Source organism: Tursiops truncatus, chromosome 12 (assembly GCF_011762595.2).
Source record: "Tursiops truncatus isolate mTurTru1 chromosome 12, mTurTru1.mat.Y, whole genome shotgun sequence".
Lineage (NCBI taxonomy): Eukaryota > Metazoa > Chordata > Mammalia > Artiodactyla > Delphinidae > Tursiops > Tursiops truncatus.
The window spans coordinates 20,100,712-20,120,210 of record NC_047045.1 but is presented as its reverse complement, the minus strand read 5'-3'; the positions used below and the strand labels follow the sequence as shown (position 1 = coordinate 20,120,210).

Here is a 19,499-nt window from a genome sequence, read left to right as displayed (position 1 = left end):
CCTAGTATACGGTTACAAAAGAAGTGTCACTACAGTTAAGATTTAATTGCCAAGATTTTCGAAAAGAAACACAGATATGCTCTTCATAGTTGCTCTAACCACGCAGCTCTGTGCTGCTGCAAGTTGCTCAAACTGTGCCGTGAGGAAGCCCTTAACTGCTGAAAAGGCCAGAGACTGAAACGGAGTATTGCACAACTCTTCACCACCCAGCGGTTTTGCTTCCAAATCTGGCTTTCGTAGCATCCCAAGGCGGGAGCCGCTCCTCGCTCCACTGGAGCCAGCCGGTTCCCCCTCAAAAGCAGCCGGGGTTTCCTCGTTCGAGCCCCGGGCGCCCCTCCCTCCACCCAAGGTTCCCGTGGAAGGGAAGCCACGCGGGCGCGGGGCCCCGGAGTTCCCACTGTCCGGCCGGGGAGACCCAGTCTCCCAGGAGGGACTCCCGCACTCGAGTCCCGCCGGCCAGGTGGACCAAAGGTCCGCGGGCTCCGCGCCGCTCCCCTCCCCCGCCGCCCCATTGTCTGCCTCGCCCCGCCCCGGGGGACACGTGCGCCTGCAGCTTCCCGAGCGAGGAGAGCGCGGGGCGGCGGCGGCGTGGACACCGCCTGGAACGACTACGCGGCCGCGGCGCCCGGGGCGGGGGCCGGGCGCGCACGGACCGGTGGGTACGCTCCGCGGAGCTGCGCTCGCGTTCCGCGCCCCCCGCCCCGTTCCCCGCCGGTCCGGGACGGGGCGGGGGGTGGGGCGAGCGGGAGCTCGGTTGGGGGGGCGTGCGCGTGGTGCCGCGGTGGGGGTGGGGTGGGGCGGGGTGGGGAGATGCCTGTCTCCTGACAAAGGAGAACGAGTGGGACACGCTGAGCCGGCCCGCCCCGCCCCGCTCGGAGGGGCGCGGGAGGGGGAGTGCCGGGAGGGGAAGGGGCGGGCCTTTCATTCACTCTTGGCCCCTCCGCCGCCGCCGGAGCGGAAGGGCGGGGTCTCGCGCCCTCCTGTGTGGTGAGGAGCGAGGGAGGTGGCGGGCGTGGGGGCGGAGCCCGCGGGCGCGCGTCCCGAGGCGTAAGCTACGTCGTCACGTCAGCGCGGGAGAGAGAAAGAGAGGAGCCGAGTCGGCCGGGGCTGGGGGGACGGGGCCGAGAGAGCGAAGGAGGGAGCGAGCGTGCAAGCGTGCAAGCGAGGAGGGGAAGGGCGGCCACTCGTGCCTGAGCGGCCGCGGACAACACTGCGGGCGGTTGGGGAAAGGAGCAGGGAGGGGAAGAAGAAAGGCCTAGAGGAGAGGCGGACGGAGGCTGGTGGTGGTGGGAGAAGGAGAAGGAGGAGTTGGAGGCGGGCAGGGGCTGAAGGAGTGAGTGAGAGAAGCGGACGCGCGAGGGAGGGGAGGGAAGGGAAGGGGGGGGTCACGCGGAGGCGCGCGCGCGCACTGGGAGCGCGCTCGGAGGCGAGTGGAACTGGATCGGGTTTGCTGCCAGCGGCGTGAGCTTCGGCCGCCATTTTACAACAGCTCCACTCGCGCCGGACCCAGGGAGCAGCGAGCACGCGTTGCCCGCAACCGGATCTCCTCGGACAGGATTCCTCCACCGCAGCCCGACGGGGAGGTAACGACCGCCGGGACCCGGGTCTGGGAGGGGAGCTCCGTGACATTGTGGAGTGAGCTGTGGGAGGGCGGTGCGGGGAGAAACCGGCTTTTCTGGAAAATGGATTCCAAGGAAGAGGGGAGCACGTTGACTGGGGCTGCTTGGGAGTAGGCCGCGGCCCGCGCCGCCACTTCCTTCTCCCTTCCATGTGCTGCTGCCATTCGGGCTTTGTCTGCGGCGCTCCAGGGAGGAGGCGCCCCCGTGGCCCGCGCGGACCACGAGCGGCGGCGGAGTTGGTGCTGTCGTGGCCGTCGCCGCGGCGCGGGAGTGGGCGGAGAGGAGCCGGTCCTGTCCCGCAGCCGCGCGGCGGGGTTGGGTGGTGCTCGGGGTCCGGCGAGCGTTGGGCAGTTCGCGGAACGCCCTCGCGCCGCCGGCTTGTCGGCCCCGGCCCGGGGGTGGCACCGCCGGCCCCCGCGCCGCAGTCGCTGCCGGGACCGGCGAGGGGTGGGGGGCTTGCACTGCGCGCCGCGGCGCACGTCTCGGCGGGGCGGGCGGGCGGCCGGCGGTCGCCGGCGCCCGGGGCAGAGAGAGCCATGTGTCACGGCCGAGACGGCGGCGCTGGGGGGCGGGGAGAGCCTGTGGCCTGGCGCCGCCGCGGCCTCGGTGTCGAGGGGCGAGGTTGTGCTGCTGCTGCTGCTTGCTGGGGGCTCCGGCCGCGGCTTGGGGTTGCTGTTGGGAGCCGGTGACGGTGGTCTTGGCCTGGGACTCCGTGGGTTTTCGTGGAAGGAAGTTGTAGGACATTGGAAGGCGCAGAGCACGTGTTTCTGCTGGGCTCCCGGGGGCCGCAGCGGTGAGGCTGCCGCTCTGGATGCGGAGTCGGGGGCGGGCTTTGGGGTGTGCGGGTGAAGGGTGGAGAAATTGGGTGGTGGGAAGGTAGCTTGTGTGAGCGCTTTGTTCTTCGCAGGCTGTTGTTACCGATCTTTAAGCGGCAGGCGGGAAAAGCGCGCACTTCGGGGGTTTACCTTTGAGAGGGAAAAGCCCAGCTTTGCTTGCTCCACACACACCTCGTTCGCTGTACGGGCACAGCTGCATGTGGCACGCTGGCTCGTCCTCGTGCTGGTTGGGCTCCATTTGTAATGTGGTTTTTCCTAGGGAGTGTTAGCAGGTGAGTCAGGGGTGGTGCTAAGGAAAAACGTAGTGGATCCGTCCTTCTGTGCCCCGCGCTCCGAATGTGGCTTGTCAGGCGACAGTGACTTTCAAGTAAGGCCTCTTTAAAGGGAGATGCAGGCTGACTGGTGTAGAAATTGGTAGAGAATGTAAAGATTGGGGCTCTCATATTGTCCTCTACCCTTTCTGAAGATCCTAGTTTAATTTTGCTTATTGCGTTTGAACAGATCTCTGGAAACATGGCTACAGAACATGTTAATGGAAATGGTACTGAAGAGCCCATGGATACTACTTCTGCAGTTATCCATTCAGAAAATTTTCAGACATTGCTTGATGCTGGTTTACCACAGAAAGTTGCTGAAAAACTAGATGAAATTTACGTTGCAGGTAAGAACTAACACTTGCAAAATTATATCATGAAATTTTTCTATTGGATTTCTGGCTTTGAGCTAAAATAGCAACTTTTTGTGGTTTCCAATAAGTGTGGGATCTGGAGTTTTGCCTTGTTGTGCTAGTTGTGAACTAGAGGTTAAGGTGTATAGAGGGAGGGAAGAGAAAGGGTTAGGAGGTAAAGGCTGGCTGGCCAGATGGATAAGTATACGATGGTAGCAACAGCTGCTAAATATTGGAAGCAGGCCATGTGACTTTTTGGGGGTATTTTTATAGTAGGATTCTTGTTAAATAACTTGGTAACTGTAGACTTGTAGTCTGTCTCCGTGTGGCTCTTGCTTTTTCTAGTGGTATTTGAAATTGAGTAGAGGTTCATTTGTCATGCTCGGTACTTCGTTGGTTGGTTTTAGAATTTGTGAGCCTATATATTTGCTGTAGAAATAGGGTTCAGAATTGTCTGATTTAGACAGAACAAGATTAAAAAAAAGTGGTTGAGAGGCCTTATTTAGTTCATAATGCCGTTCAGAATGGCTAAGGTATGTGTGTTTTTCATCATATAGATGATAAGGGGGCATGGAAGAATTCTTAGTTGGCACCTATATTGGCAAACATGGTCTTTTTAAAAAAAAAAAAACCTTCTAAAAATATTAAAAGTTGACAATTAATTAAGTTTTTTCTTCTCCAGGGCTGGTTGCACATAGCGATTTAGATGAAAGAGCTATCGAAGCTTTAAAAGAATTCAATGAAGACGGCGCATTGGCAGTTCTTCAGCAGTTTAAAGACAGTGATCTCTCTCATGTTCAGGTAACATTAATCTAGTGTCGTGTAAAAACAATAAAAAACCTGAGTAGTTTTGATAGTTCAAGTTTTATTTATTTAGGTACGTTTAAGATAACTATTGTTAAATATGATTGGAAAATTCGTTTGCAGAACAAAAGTGCCTTTTTATGTGGAGTCATGAAGACTTATAGGCAGAGAGAAAAACAGGGGACCAAAGTAGCAGATTCTAGCAAAGGACCAGATGAGGCAAAAATTAAGGTATGTCTTTAAAAACTTTCTTTTTTACTCCTTTCAGTTTTAAAGTTTTTTTTTTTTTCTATTTTCTAGCTTTGGTAAATATTTCTTGGGTGTGAAATGGGTGTGTGTGTTTTGTTTTTCGTGTTTTTTTGTCTGTTTTTTGTGGGGGTTTTTGATGTTGCGAGTTAATGACCATGAGATAATTTGTTAATCTTTTGTAATTACTGTTTTTCTTGCCTTTAACAATTTGTTTCTAAAACAGTTCTGAAGTTTTTCTTCTTAGCTAGCTACTGTTTCTTAAATCTGTGTTATTGGTATTCTAAATAAAAGATTTAGAGAAATACAGCCACCATATTTTTTTAGAAACCTGCAAGTCCAGATTAACTGACAGTGGAACCAAAAGGGGAGGGGATCTGCTCACCTCATACTGGTGGAGTGTGTGCATTTAGCAGCTGACTGCTTTTCTTAGGATTCTCAAGCCCCCAAATTAAATGGGTTTAGTATTTTAACACTGCCTTCTTTTCCTTCCATTAGTATGGGTTTTTAAGGCCAATTTGTTCATTTCTAGAAGCAGCTTTTAAGGATAAAATGGATTACTGTGGAAATGTAAATGAGGAAACTGAGGCTGAGGGTAGGTTTCCTTTGCGCTCCCCCCACCCCCAAAGTCAGAAGAGTAAATGGCCTCAAAGTCAACTAGGTTTTGATCTTGGTGTTTTTTAGTTGTGTTGAGTTTTTAGTTCATAGAAAATATGACGGTGATCATACTAGTTTTAATCTGGTACTCTTAATACAGTGTGCCACTGCTCTTGAACCAAGGGTTATGGTTTAAGAAAATAAGTTACTAGGAACAATAGAGGTGTCAGGTGTGTTTTAATGCTGTGGGAAGAGAGAAGCTTGGAATATGGAGTTAGACGTTAAGGCTATCTATAAGTTTGAGCCTTTTGCAGTTGTAGCTGTGGGTGAATTGTGTTTGAGCTATAAGTTTAGTTTTTCCAAAGAAATGGAATATAGTTGTTACTCATTGTAATTAATCAGTTGCAATTAAGTCTATACTGAGACAGTTATTAAAATTTTATGAAAAATTGAAAATTTCGTTTGTGAGATTCAGTTCTATCTTTGGAAGGGAGTGGCTTAAAGCATTAGTGTGACTTAAATTGTGGCAAGAAGGCAGACTTTTTTCTTTTAACATCTTTATTGTAGTTTCTGCTGTATAACAAAATGAATCAGCTTATGTGCAAACGTATATCCCCTTCCTCTTGCATCTCCCTCCCACCCTCCTAATGCCACCCCTCTAGGTGGTCGCAAAGCACCCAGCTGATCTCCCTGTGCTACGTGGCTGCTTCCCACTAGCTATCTATTTTACATTTGGTAGTGTGTATATGTCCATGCCACTCTCTCACTTTGTCCCAGCTTACCCTTTCCCCTCCCCGCGTCCTCAAGTCCATTTTCTCTACGTCGAAGACAGACATTTTTATAGGATGTTTTTCAGAGGGAATAAGTTTTTCCTTTTTGTTTTTAGCGAGTGACATAAGAGGTATTATTTGGGTCACTTAAAGATTACAGTGAAAGAAGCGCAGGGATTACATATGGGAAAAAGGGAAGAAGGAGCCATTTAATGGTTTAGTTTATGTGATAGTAATAGATTTGAGTTTATTTTTGTTACTAACCCAATGTTGCACTGTTAAGCACATATATTTGGAGATAATAGAAAAAGACTACTTAAAACATGTAGCACTTTCTGGGCTTTTTTGTTAAGACAATTTAGGAATAAAGGAGTTATCAGTTACAGTATGTTTTCATAATATATTTTATGTTCTTTGGGTAGAAAATATTTAAAATCTATCTAGGTGTTTTCATTTTCAAAGACTAAAGTGACCCCCAAATCATTTAACAGCATTTTGATAAGTTTTGTCCTGTGCCTAGTGTTTCTTTTTATTTCAGAATTTATCATCTAATTATTGGGTTGCTTTTATTATTCAGAAAACCAGTTTTGTGCTTTGTGGGTGCGATGGTGGAAAAGGAATAATTCTTGTTTTTTTCTTAGGCTAACTTTTTTCTAGTCTTTTTGCTTATAATAGAAGATGAAGAGAAATTTTTAATGCTCTGAGTAAATATGAGTTGTGTAAATTTAACAGTTCACTTTTAGGGAGGTAATATATAGAGGTTATGTCACATTGTTGCAGCTTCATAAAGTTTTCAAAATCATTTTGGCTCTCATTTTTTCTGAGTGATCCATGCTGTCCTGTGAAGCATGGTACTTGAATGTCAGATGAATAAGAGGTCATTTTTCCTGCAACCCCTAAGTTTCTGGACTTAATTGGAGGAGTGTAGTTTCTATAAAGGTTGGTGAAACTCCCAGAATGGCGGTAGGTACCTAGAAGTGTGGGTTACAGGGAAATTTATTGGGTGAGAAAGCTAGATTTGGGAGAGAGAAGTTATCCATCTCCTTCTTTAGGAGAGAATTATTTTCAGCCTAATTAGGTGCAGTCCTTTTTTAGAAGGGCCGAATAGGTACACGTTGCCTTGAAAGTTGTTGACGGATCAATATTTAGTGTTGTTCACTGAGCACTACTCAGTAATTAATTGGAGACCAGAAAATAATTTGACCAGGATCCTGAAATTTTCATTATAAATTAGGGCATATTATAGATTACAAGCATACATTAAAAGGGGAATTCTGAGACACAACAGAAATCTGTAAGTAGGGAATGTTGCAAAGATCCATGGAAAGATTTGAACAAGATTGATTTTAAACTGCTCAATGTATGGGTGTGGTCTCATGAATGAAATGTATTGATGACATTTGAACTTTTTAAGGCGCTCTTGGAAAGAACAGGATACACACTCGATGTGACCACTGGACAGAGGAAGTATGGGGGACCGCCTCCAGATTCCGTTTATTCAGGTCAGCAGCCTTCTGTTGGCACTGAGGTAAAGAGACTAAAAACTTGTACCCTTTGTAGTAAATGTACAGGTGTCTGGTTCCCTAAAGAAACTCTCCATGGTTTTTACTTCATATTTAATTTACAGATATTTGTAGGGAAGATCCCAAGAGATCTGTTTGAGGATGAACTTGTTCCATTGTTTGAAAAAGCTGGACCTATATGGGATCTTCGTCTAATGATGGATCCACTAACTGGTCTCAATAGAGGTTATGCGTTTGTCACTTTTTGTACAAAAGAAGCAGCTCAGGAGGCTGTTAAACTGGTGAGTTTTTTTTTCTTTTCAGTTTTCACATTCTCTGTTTTCATTTAAAGCCAGGACTTTTCTTAATTGTGTTAACCAAAGGTTTTTGAAGTGCTGATTAGGCACTGTCCCATTTTCTATGTACACATTGTAGCAGTATTTTTTGCATGTATAGTTGAACTGACTAAGGATGTATAAGGTAGTGTGGTGGAGTTGAAGTTACTGGTGCTTTGAATTTGGCTTAGCGATTTTTTTTTTTTTTCAAGGAGTGTTAAAAGGTTTAAGAAAGAAACTGTAGTAGATAGGGCTCTTAAAGGACCATATCTGGCTGTCCCTTTTTCGAAAATGTTTCACAGAGACATTGTGATGATAACTTTCTAGTTAATGAAATAAAGGATTTTATGTTGAATGCCAGTGTTTGATTTAAAAGTACTAGATGTCGGGTGAGGACCTAGTTATTTTCCCAATTTAAAGAATTTTAATGTTTCAAACTATGGCTTATATAATTCTCCTTCAAATTAGTTTTATTAAATTCTGTGACAGGTAGTTTCTGTGTTTTGTAGTTGAAGATGGAAGTTAATTTCAATCCAAGAAATACATCAAAAAGTATAGCTGGGGAGGAACTTATGTAAATGGTTCACTATAGCAGATGATGTTTGTTAGTTTTGCGTTATCTGACTTACACACGTTTTATGGGTACTTCTAAGCAAACTTGAACTCCTTAGAGTGATTTCATCCTGAATTTTATTTTTCCTTCCCTCACCATCATATATATCACTTTTTTTTTGTTTTTTTTTTTTTGCGGTACGCGCGCCTCACTGTTGTGGCCTCTTCTGTTGCGGAGCACAGGCTCCGGACGCGCAGGCTCAGCGGCCATGGCTCATGGGCCCAGTCGCTCCGCGGCATGTGGGATCTTCCCGGACCGGGGCACGAACCCGTGTCCCCTGCATCGGCAGGCGGACTCTCAACCACTGCACCACCAGGGAAGCCAATATATATCACATTTTAAGGCAAACCTTAAGGAGAAAAAGAAAACAAATATACTTACTTGGTTTTGCTTTTTGTATTGCTTGGATCTCTCCATTGGTGTGTGTAATTGAACATTGTAAAGGTTAAAATTAGAAAAGTATGCTACTTGGGAAGAATAAAGAATTCAGGAGTTTAGATATTTCTTTTTAAATCATGGCTGATTTTCTTTTCTTTCAAAGAGTGCTTTCTATTTCAGAAGGGAGAGTATGTTTAGCTCTAGGGGTCCATTCAATGGTAACCTTTGAACTGTCACGTTTTTAGTTTAAACAGTTCAGGTAAAACTGAGGACTCTTTAGAGTTCTGGAAAGATACTTTAGGAGTCATCCAGTTGAATCTATAAAAGAATAGAACGTTTTGCTAGGTAGTAATAAAGTAGCAGTAAGTTTCAGTGTTGAAATACATAATGATTGAGAAGGCAGTGAGACTATCTTACTGCAAGAAGCTAGTACAGAATTTAATGATGTCAGATCCAGTTTATTTATGACGTATTACATAAAGCTTTAGTTTTGCTTAATAGGTGTGGTTATTTAGTGTTACAAGTAATGATTTGTGTATTAATATTTTTTAAAGGAATCATTAAACAAACATTTGTAGACTACTTAATTTTTGTTGCCAAAATACACTAATTATGGTAGGTCGTCACTAGAATTTATTTCTAGATGATGTTCAGAATTCTTATAGTAAAGAAACATCATTAGAAGATGTTATATAATCCAGTCGTAACATCACTATTTTGAGTGCCAATAAGTACACATGAAATATGTCTCAGTTTGGGCAATTGCCTTGGCTTAACAGATCGTGTAGTCCAAAGTTGCATTGCTGTAGGCTTAGAGTAGTCTTAGTAATGTAGTTAAGTTTTTCAACTGTAACACAGAAATTTCCAGGTAGCCAAACAGCCATTTTGATTGGTCTGTGAGCTAGCTCTTGTCCTAAATCTTTTAACATTTTTTTCTGGGTTTGTGATTTGAGTCCTTATCTGGGGGCCTAATTATTTTTTACTATCTGATGAATAGGAGGCTCTGTGCTTTATTGTCTTTTTAAGGGTATTCTTAGCACTGGGATGAATTGGACGTATTGTCATTGCTTTTTTAAAAAGGATGCTTTACCATAGCTAGGACTATGGTGATAATAGAATTGGGAGATTTGCCTTAATGCAACAGTAGAAGAAAGGACTAGGCTTTTGAGGAAATGAAACATTCTAGAGAAATAAAAAACTGAAGTTGATTAGGATGTTTTTTGCTACCTTGTTTTGATTCCTGGAAGTGAGTACCCCTCCTAAATGTATTTTTTAAGGAAGCATATTTTGAAAACTACTTCTACTCGTATCATGTCACGAGTCTACTTGAATTACAGCTTTATCCAAGGTGAATTTTTATATAAGGTAGTTGAACTGTTGTTCTAGTTGCACATAATCAGATGTTGAGAAAATGCCTTTTTTACGTTATTTATAGATGAGGCAAGATTGAAGCACCATCTTTTTGCTTTCCTGTACTTTGTGTCTTGAGAAATACCTTCGATTGAGTTGAGATAGTTTATATATTCAGCCTTATTTTTTGATGTTATTCAACAACGACCCCCCCCCCCAAAAAGACTAGATTTTAAGTTTGCATCTGAATTATTTGTCAAATGGGTTGATGTTAACAGCTGAAGAAGAGGCATGAAGTTAGAAGCAACTGCAAACTTCTTAATGACCCTATTTTCAGCTAACATCTGCCTTGTATTTGGGGGAATAAGAAAATTCATCCCTAAATGATGACAATGTAGCTAAGGAAGCAAGATTTAAATTTGTGAAAAGGTGAATAATAGCTACCACTTGTGCTTGTTGAGGCACAGGAGCTGTGCTAGGTGCTACATTATTACCTTTAAAGATCACTTCAACTCATTCTTCAAGGTAAGTGAAATATCTTCCTTTTGCAGTAGAATAAATAGTCTGGGTGGCTTGCCCAGAGCCGTACTGGTTTAGTTTGATACCAGGTTTGTTTAGCATGTGCTTATCGTTAATTAGACATGACAATTTAAGCCAGCAGTATAAGTTATGTTGCCAGGTAGCCTGATTCTTCAAATTATGTAGTGGTTTAGGTAGTGTTAAAAGGAATTCAGAGTGTAAGTTGTCTCTACTGCCAAATTTATTTTTGGCATCTAACCAATTTGTACCATCTTCCTGCTACCATCCTAGCCTAAGGTACCATTTGAAGAATCCTTCTAGCTAGTCTCACTGCTTTCCATTGCTCCTTTACAGTCTTACCTTTTAGCTGTGTAGATTAGATCGCAACAGTCCCATGCTGAAAACTCTAATAATGGCTTCCAAACAAGGTTCTATCTGATCAGGTTTTTGCTTACCTCTCTCTTCCCATTCTTCTTTATTACCCTTCCATCCACACTTTGCCTTTTTTGTCCTCCACAAAAGCTATGAGCATTTCCATCTCAAGGCTGCCTTCTGTTCTTTCTCCCACTTCTCCCAGTTAGCACAGCTGCTGTCTTATCAATCAGGTTTTCTTAGAAGGCCTTTCTAAGAAAGGCTTACCACCCAGTTGCCCCATGACAGTATACTGAACATGATAAAAAAAGGAATGCTTAGATGTACTTAAAATTATTTTCTAACTTTGAAAGATTATTTGCTTCTCTCTTCCCATCAGAAAATTTGCTCTTTTTTCCTGTATCCCCAGCATTTAGAACAGTGCCATTATAGAGTAGGTACTAGGTAAATAACCTGACTGGCTGACCAGGCAAGCGTGTATATGTATTTGTGTGGTGTGCTGCTGGAATTGGAGCCCAGGGCTACTGGCTCTGCAGTGCCCATTATGGTTCCTATACAATGGAAGTGTCCTACTGAAAATACCTTTGTTACAAAGACTGGAATACTGACCTCTATTTGCACATTAAGGGTTATGACTTTAATAGCCACTGATAGTTTATCACCACAGTGGTTGTATACACCAGTGTACAACCATTTTGATGAATGCAGCTGGCAAGACAGGTCGACAGAATATTTTAGTAGCAATTAGCAAGTGTTTAGTGTGTTTAACATGAAAACTTTTACTATGGCCATACAAGGTAGTTTGATCCAGTTCTTGACTTTGGTGTTTCTAGGACTTGAGAGGCTAACTACAATTAAAGTGGAAGCATGTGGTTCACAGGGTAAAGGAGGGATGAAGGGATCGATTGCTTTCGGTTGAGGTTGTTAGAGAACGCTTTGTGATAAAAAGGTGTGAGCAGGGCAGTGAAGGAAATAGATGAATAGTTGAAGCACTGTTTTGTGGGAAGGGAGGTAAAACTTGTATAAAGTCAGTGCTAGAAGGCAGTAGGCATGACTGCTGGGCTGAGTTGCATGGTGCTATTAAAGTTTTGAGCCTTTTATGGGTTGCATGATGTAAATAACGGTATAGGTTCTTTTTTTTAATCAGTGATATGAATGAGGGCATAGTTGGACTGCTTGGAACGTTTGGTGACTTGAATCTATATGTAGTGGTTAATGCCATGGATGGCAAAATAAGGATCTGAAAAGATTTTGATAGCCTGGGACAGTAGTTTACACCAGCAGGATGGAATTGAGTGGGGCTGAGAGTCAAGTCCTATACATGACTAATCCACAAGTAAGCTGTAGTGTGTTAGTGGTGTGGTGTGATTGCCAAATAAGCCAAGATAATCATGGACTACATGTTGCAGAGGCCTGGTGTTTAGAAGTGTAAGAATAGTCTCCAGCTTACTCTAGACTCCTCAGTCTGCCTCTATAGGATTGTGTTATGGATGTCACTGTTTGATGACACTCTGGGAGGCAGTTCCCAATTTCAGAGAAGTAATGATTAGCCAAGCATAGAAGGGGGATTGAGTCCTAAGCATTGTGTGCAGGTATATGAAGTGCTGTCATTTGGAGGAGGAAATAGATTTATTGTAGAATTTTTAGGGAAGTAGGTTTGGCTCAAGGTAAAGAAGACTTAAATGGACAGGCTTGGGAGGTAGCGGCTTTGCTGCTGTAAGGGTTAGGACTGAGCAGCCACTTCTGGATCAGTTTTCTAAGTCCGAGATTGCTGAATTTCTGGGGATTTGGTAACTGATTGGCTATAAGGGAAGGAAAGAGTGAATTGATATTTTGAACGTAGATGATGGGAATGTTCCAGACTGTACAACTCATTTTGGTGTTCCGAAATACTGAAACTGCATTGGTTAGTGTTCAAAGTTCATCTTTATTTTATTTGGTTACCTCACTGTTACTGGATCTGACAGCTAGATTTCTAAAATTTGTTAACTTCAGTGCCTACTCTTCTAGAGTTTGGAAAAGATTACGTTTTCTTTTTTATTTTGATACTATCATATCGTCCTGATTACTAACCCTTGAGAGTAAGGGTTTATCAGCATTAAATTAGAGTCTCTATTAAGGATCAGAACAGTTGTTTTGGTAATGTTTTTCTACCATCCAAGTCACTGTTAACTCACCTGCTAACACCTGCTAGGATGCAAAGTTTATTTTCGAATTTAAGGTGATAGATTGGTCTTAAAAATGCTAGAGTGAGAAAAGTTAAACAACTCAAATATACTTATAAAAGTGCATGCTTAACCTGTAGATGGGGCATTTCTTTAAGGAATGTTTATTTCTAGGCACGTTTGCTTTATTTGGACAGTATGCTATGTGCAGAGGGTCACCTTTGCTCCTTTAATGACTTCTTTTCATTGGAGAGCCAATTTACTCTCTATGGGTCAGCTATAATTGTTCCAATTTTTTAAATTAAAAAAATGTGGATGAAAAGTTAGTTTTCTTTATAAATCCTACTAAATATTCATGTCTTCATATTGTTCAGAGACTACAGTCATTTAAATACCTTCTACCTACCCCGCCTTGATTAACCATAGTGAGGATAGGTTAGAAAGGAAGAAACTTTTCTTTTGTAGATAATAATAGAAACAGTCATTACTATTTTGAGGCAGCATTGTTAAGTAAATAGTCTCTGCTCTTAGAATATTTGGAAAGAAATACAATCAAGGGAAAATGATACCAAATTGTCATCTTCAAAATAACTCCTCTTTCTCCCTTTTTAAAACTTTGTATTTCCTTCCATTCTTTTTCTGATTTTAATTGTTTTTGTCAATTTCTGGAGTTACAGACTAAATGACCAGATTGAAAGCCATTGATTTGTCACTAAGGCTGGCTACTTGATCCTTAGATATAAAAATCTAGGGAATGTACATGTCGTAAAGCAGTTATTGTGTTCTAAAGTTAACTTGTTTGTGTAATAGGGTATTGTAGTCTACTTGTCCATAATCCCATGCAATGGTGGATTCAGCCATAGGTCTAATATCTGCCTGTAACCACATATTTTTATTTTTAAGAGGTGTTTGGTCTAAATAGAATATAAATGGTATGAGAAAATGAAGTCCGGGGCAGGATTTCTTAACCTCATCACTATTAATGTTTTAGAGTACATAACTTTTTATTATGCTGGACTATTTTGTGAATTGTAGGATGTTTAATAACATCTCTGGCCTCTACCTACCCACTAAATACCAACAGCAGACCCCACCTCTAGTTGACCAAAATGTGTGTGTGTCGGAGGGCAGCAAATCACTCCTGTTGGAAACTGCTGATCTGTGTTAACATAGAAGGGTGTTTTTGTTGGCCTTTATAGGATTTAGGGATTGCAGAATATTTGGTTGAGCTCAAATCTACAGGTATGCAGAGGAGTTTAGATGGTGAAGTTTCAGGGAAAGCGTTATAGTCAGAGGTTGAGCAGTATGAAAACTGTTTGAGAACTGATGTAAATAGCCGAGATTATAGTATTGTGGAGAAAAGGGAGAAGTGGTAGGGATTTTAGGACGGACTTAATGACATCCAAGGGTTTAAACTTTGTTTTGCTGATGCGGAGTCCATTGTGGGATTCTTTTTCAATAGGCAAAGTTGTGATTTAAAAAAAAATGTCACCAGCATAAGTGTAAAGCATAGAGAGAATCCTGAGATCATGATGCCCAGAGACTCGGATAATCGTGAACGGAGTCGGTGGGGTAAAAAGTACAAAACTGTTCTGAACTGAAGGAAGGATGTTTGAACTTCATGTTTAATTTTGAATATCTGGAGATGGAGAAAAAGGGAGAGGGAGGAATCAGTTTTCTGACTTGTCTGTATTTTCTTCACTTATACCTGATATAGCTGTTACGCAAGAATGGGAATAACAGGGATAGGAACTTTTTGGGTTTTGCCTCTGCGGTATTCCGTTTTATGGAATATGGTTACTTGAAGATTGTTTACTTTTTACTGTAGTTTTATAGTAGTTTACCATAATCTACTTGTCTTTCTCCAACTTCATTGTAGGCTTGGTGAAAATAAAATGGGGGAGAAAGTTGGATCTGATTCAGAATAACAAGGTTCTCCTTTTAGATTTAAGTATTTGAAGCCAGAAATCCCTTATTGTAACTTTTTACAAGTGATTAGGGGAGATGGAAAAATAAGATTTAAGTGCTGATTAATAGAAAGGCAGAAAGCTTGCTGGCACAGGAATCTGTTTCCCTTGCATGAGAATAACTAGTCGGAAGGATGAATTTAAGTAGAAAATAAGGTATTGTGGAATCAGTAATTTGGAATTTAAGCTGCTTACAGACTAGATTCTTACCAAATTTGCTAAATTTCAAGGACTTGACAATTTTTTGCTTTAATTCATAGACTTGGTTAGTGTGTTTTGTCAGTACAATCTTCCTGTCTCAGATTATAATTTTTTAAAGGATAAAAATACTTGATAAACCTAAGTGTTGAAGTTTTAATTTGTTGAAAGATTTTGCTTTTGTGTATGGGATTTGCATATCTTTCTATAATGAGCACCTATAGTAGGATATTTTAAGTATTTTTAAAACATGCACTTTTCCGCCTTTCAGTATAATAATCATGAAATTCGTTCTGGAAAACACATTGGTGTCTGCATCTCCGTTGCCAACAACAGGCTTTTTGTGGGCTCTATTCCTAAGAGTAAAACCAAGGAACAGATTCTTGAAGAATTTAGCAAAGTAACAGGTAAGTTGGGTTTACTTGGAAGGAGGTTCAACTTCTAATACTTAAGGTAATGTCATGCTTTTGTGTGCCAAGCACTGTTTTAAGCACTGCATTTATTGACTCATATTCTCACTATAGCCATATAAGATGAGTAACTCCATTTTTCAGATAAAGAAATAGAAGGTTTTGGGAAATAACTTGCTGAATGTTATGTAGTTAGTAAGGAATACGGCTGGGATTTGAACTCAGTCTGCAGAATCATTGTTGTGCTTCCCCTGTTTTGGAAAATTGTATTTCTTTCTGTGTTTTTATGCATTTTGAGGTGCTAGTTGACATTCTTAGTAAAAATGTTTGATAAGTAATAACCTGATTTTCCAAATTACAGGAATGGTAAGTACTCTTGCTATAAGCAGAGATTATACTTTGTCAGTATGGTGTAATTTCTTTGAATTGTAAAGCATTTTTTATAAGTTTCCAAGTGACAGGCTTTTGTCATTTGGAAACTAGAAAAAATAGTTTTGTCTGCCTAGAATATTTAGCAAATTATCAGCCTGTTACCAATTTCCAGGAACATTTGAAATTCTTATACAATACTAAGATAGTCTCTATTTCATTTGAAGTAAAACCATGTCTGAGGCCAGAGAAGTGCCATTAAAAAATTAGTTTTTACTTGCATGGGGTGAAAAATTTCTAACCATGTCTGATTTATACTTCTGGTTTTCCTAAAACAGCTTTGTAAAGATTTCATACCTCTCTGTCATCTAATTAATGGAAGCAGAGAAAAATTTCTAACCATGTCTGACTTATACTCCTGGTTTTCCTAAAACAGCTTTGTATAGATTTCATACCTCTCTGTCATCTGATAAATGGAAGCAGAATAGTCCTCAGGTCTAAGTAAAAAGAATACATTTTCTTTTCTTGGGGATTTTTGCATTAGGAACACTTGGAAAGTGTGGATTAGGTGAATTATCTGGACCGGTTTTTTGAGAGTCCCTGGTAAAGATAAGAGATTATTTTTTATTCTGATATTCAGGTATAATGTTAGAAAAATAAATCTTTTGATCTGCTTATTTTTGCTTATTTTATCTAATTTCTCTGGAATTGTTGCTTACTTTCAGAGGGTCTTACAGACGTCATTTTATACCACCAACCAGACGACAAGAAAAAAAACAGAGGCTTTTGCTTTCTTGAATATGAAGATCACAAAACAGCTGCCCAGGCAAGACGTAGGTTAATGAGTGGTAAAGTCAAGGTCTGGGGAAATGTTGGAACTGTTGAATGGGCTGATCCTATAGAAGATCCCGATCCTGAAGTTATGGCAAAGGTAATAACAGTTGAGTTAAAATTTTTTTTGTGGTGTTGCTGGGAGCAGGGGTAGGCTTTAGAGAGTGGAGGGAAACTTGTGTGTGCTTCCTTAAACCATATTTTTGAAAGTGAGAGAAGGGTTCTGTGTTAAAGGCCACACACCAGAAATAAATAACAAGTGCATGGAGGGTGAATATAGGAATTTATTCATGGACCGTCAGCTACAGTTGTGTAGCCATCATACTCTTATGATAAAGTAGGTAGCCTACATGCAGTGGAGATGATTCACTTTCATTTTTGTGTGGATTCGAAGAGCAGTTTCTTTGAGTTTTTGAGAGTGGCGCCATTAAGATTACATGGTTTTTGTGTTAAAAGTCCTACTCCTAAAAATAGTGAACTGTACTGGCCTCAGCAGAGCTGCTGCAGTTAAAAGGTTTAGCTATTATTAGGTATCGTGCTTCAGCAGTCAGTTGAGACATCTATGAAAACAAACATCTCTTGAGTCAACACTTTACCAGTGCAGTTTGCAGTTAAGTTATTCTAACCTTTTAAAGAATCCTCCTTAATGACGATAGGCTAGGAAATACAACTAGTTTACTAAAATCAAGAGAGGAGTGTGAAGTGTCAGAACAGTGAATATTAAAGGGTAAATGTTTTTGAGGACAGAAAATACTTAGGATTCATTCTTTTTTCCTTTGGCTTATTAAGCTCTCATTGGTCAGCCCTTTAGATTAAGAAATTCAGATGCTACTTCAGGTATTTTAGGAGGAAGTGATAGTGTTTCTTAGCCAAAAGGTTAAATTTGTAGTTGTACTTGAGGAGCTTTCAGGATTGAAGACTTTATCTTACCAGTGTTTTGAATATTGTTTCCTCTCTTCAGGGTTTCAAAAGCAGGTCCCAGTTAGTTTTGACTCCCTGTGTTAAGTTCAACAGCTATTTCAGATGGCATGGTGTTCACGTTATTAGGAAATAACCACGTCCATTTTAATTGTAAAATAATAACTAATGAAAAGTCTTGTGCGTAGCATGTTTTGTTTTTTGAGCAGCAAGTACAGCAGTTTCCCATACGCACACCTGCCCACATAGCTTTGCAGCCACACACCTGCCCACATAGCTGTGCAGCCGCACACCTGCCCACACAGCTGTGCAGCCGCACACCTGCCCACATAGCTGTGCAGCCTCCTGCACGATCAGTGTCCTCACCAAAGGGGTACATTTGTCATAATCAGTGAATCTAAATCGACACATTAGTATAACTCAGTGTTTACGTTAGGATTCCCTTTTGGTGTTCTGCATCCTATGGGTTTGACAAATGTATGTTGTATCCACCATTGTAGTATTGCCTTAAGAATCCTCTGTGATTGCCTTTTCATCCCTCGTCCCCTCATCCCTGGCACCCACTGCCCTTTTTACTGTCTCCATAGTTTTGTCTTTTCCCAAATGTCACATAGTTGGAATCATATAGTATGTAGCCATTTAAGACAGCTTCTTTTACATTTAAGGTTCCTCCATGTCTTTTCATGGCTTGATAGCTCATTTCTTGTTTAATGTTAAGTAATATTCCATTGTCTGGATTTATTATAGTTTATCCAGTCACCTACTGAAGGACAGCTTGGTTGCTTCCAAGTTTTGGCAATTATGAATTAAGGTGCTATAAGCATGCATATACAGGGTTTTGTGTGGACGCGTTTTCACCTCTTTTGGGTAAATACCAAGGAGTGTGACTCGTGAATCATATGGTATGAAAGTATGTTTAGTTTTGTAAGAAGCTGCCAAATTATACCATTTTGCATTCTAATGCAGTGAATATGTTGTTCAGTATTCTCAAAAGCATTCGATGGTGTTAGTGTCTTAGATTTTGGCCGGTCACTGTAACAGGCTTATAATGATATCTCACTGTTTTAATTTGCAATTCCCTAATGACATGATAATTGAGCATCTCTTCCTACGCTTATTCACCATCTGTATATCTTTGATGAGAACGTTCAGATTTTTTGCCCATTAGATCCAGCAGCATGCTCCTTGGTATTTACCCAAATGAGTTGAAATTTTAGTCTATATTTTATATTTCTGGTACTCCTCTAATGGGTTGTGACTAAAGTTAAGTTTGCAGGGTTGGGATGGTGGCATCTTGGAAACTGAATCCTTTGGAAATACATAGGAAGTTTCTGTTTCTTTCTTAAATTTCAGGTAAAAGTGCTGTTTGTACGCAACCTGGCCAATACTGTAACAGAAGAGATTTTAGAAAAGGCATTTAGTCAGTTTGGGAAACTGGAACGAGTGAAGAAATTAAAAGATTATGCTTTCATTCATTTTGATGAGCGAGATGGTGCTGTCAAGGTAAATAACTGGGGGAATTATCATAGGCATCTAACTTAGACTAATGATTTTTAGTCATCCTAAAATCAGAATGTTTTAGAAAATTGAAGGAAACTCAGAGGTCATGTAATTACTCAAGCTAACCTTTATTGGCCTTAGCAAATCGCATAACTTACTAAACTAAGTCAAAAAGATTAATAGTTGAAGAGCTGGATCTTTAAATGAAATCAAGAATCCTATTTTATCTCATCCTTCTAGTGTTAATAGTAAATGATTTTTTTAACTTTAAATGAATCATAGTTGTGAAAGGTCTCTTGTATTGATCAGTACCTACTTTTTTAAGGCTATGGAAGAAATGAATGGCAAAGACTTGGAGGGAGAAAATATTGAAATTGTTTTTGCTAAGCCACCAGATCAGAAAAGGAAAGAAAGAAAAGCTCAGAGGCAAGCTGCAAAGAATCAAATGTAAGTGAAAGTTGTACAGATTTTAATATTGATTAACTGGTGAATAACAGGTGAACAAATCTGTAACATGCCTTTACCTTTTAAAG

The 19,499-nt window shown here is 41.3% G+C and overlaps 1 protein-coding gene across 9 annotated transcripts in view; it reads left to right on the top strand.

Annotated features, from left to right (window-relative positions):
• Positions 1 to 536: 536 nt before the first annotated feature.
• Positions 537 to 19,499, top strand: part of SYNCRIP (synaptotagmin binding cytoplasmic RNA interacting protein) — a 29,051-nt gene continuing 10,088 nt past the window's right edge. For 5 of the 9 annotated variants that reach the window (XR_012324730.1, XR_012324731.1, XM_073789398.1 and 2 more), the window contains exons 1-10: positions 1,431 to 1,583; positions 2,957 to 3,116; positions 3,805 to 3,923; positions 4,050 to 4,157; positions 6,954 to 7,067; positions 7,167 to 7,343; positions 15,210 to 15,345; positions 16,443 to 16,657; positions 18,820 to 18,969; positions 19,292 to 19,413. Coding sequence is in view for 7 of the 9 variants with exons in the window: in XM_073789398.1 (XP_073645499.1) it covers positions 2,969 to 3,116; positions 3,805 to 3,923; positions 4,050 to 4,157; positions 6,954 to 7,067; positions 7,167 to 7,343; positions 15,210 to 15,345; positions 16,443 to 16,657; positions 18,820 to 18,969; positions 19,292 to 19,413 (1,289 nt within the window). In the remaining 2 variants the exon portion in view is untranslated. Of the gene's footprint in view, positions 656 to 1,375; positions 1,584 to 2,956; positions 3,117 to 3,804; positions 3,924 to 4,049; positions 4,158 to 6,953; positions 7,068 to 7,166; positions 7,344 to 15,209; positions 15,346 to 16,442; positions 16,658 to 18,819; positions 18,970 to 19,291; positions 19,414 to 19,499 lie in introns of those variants that run through there. The other 4 variants (XM_073789396.1, XM_073789397.1, XM_073789401.1 and 1 more) reach the window with 4 other exon arrangements.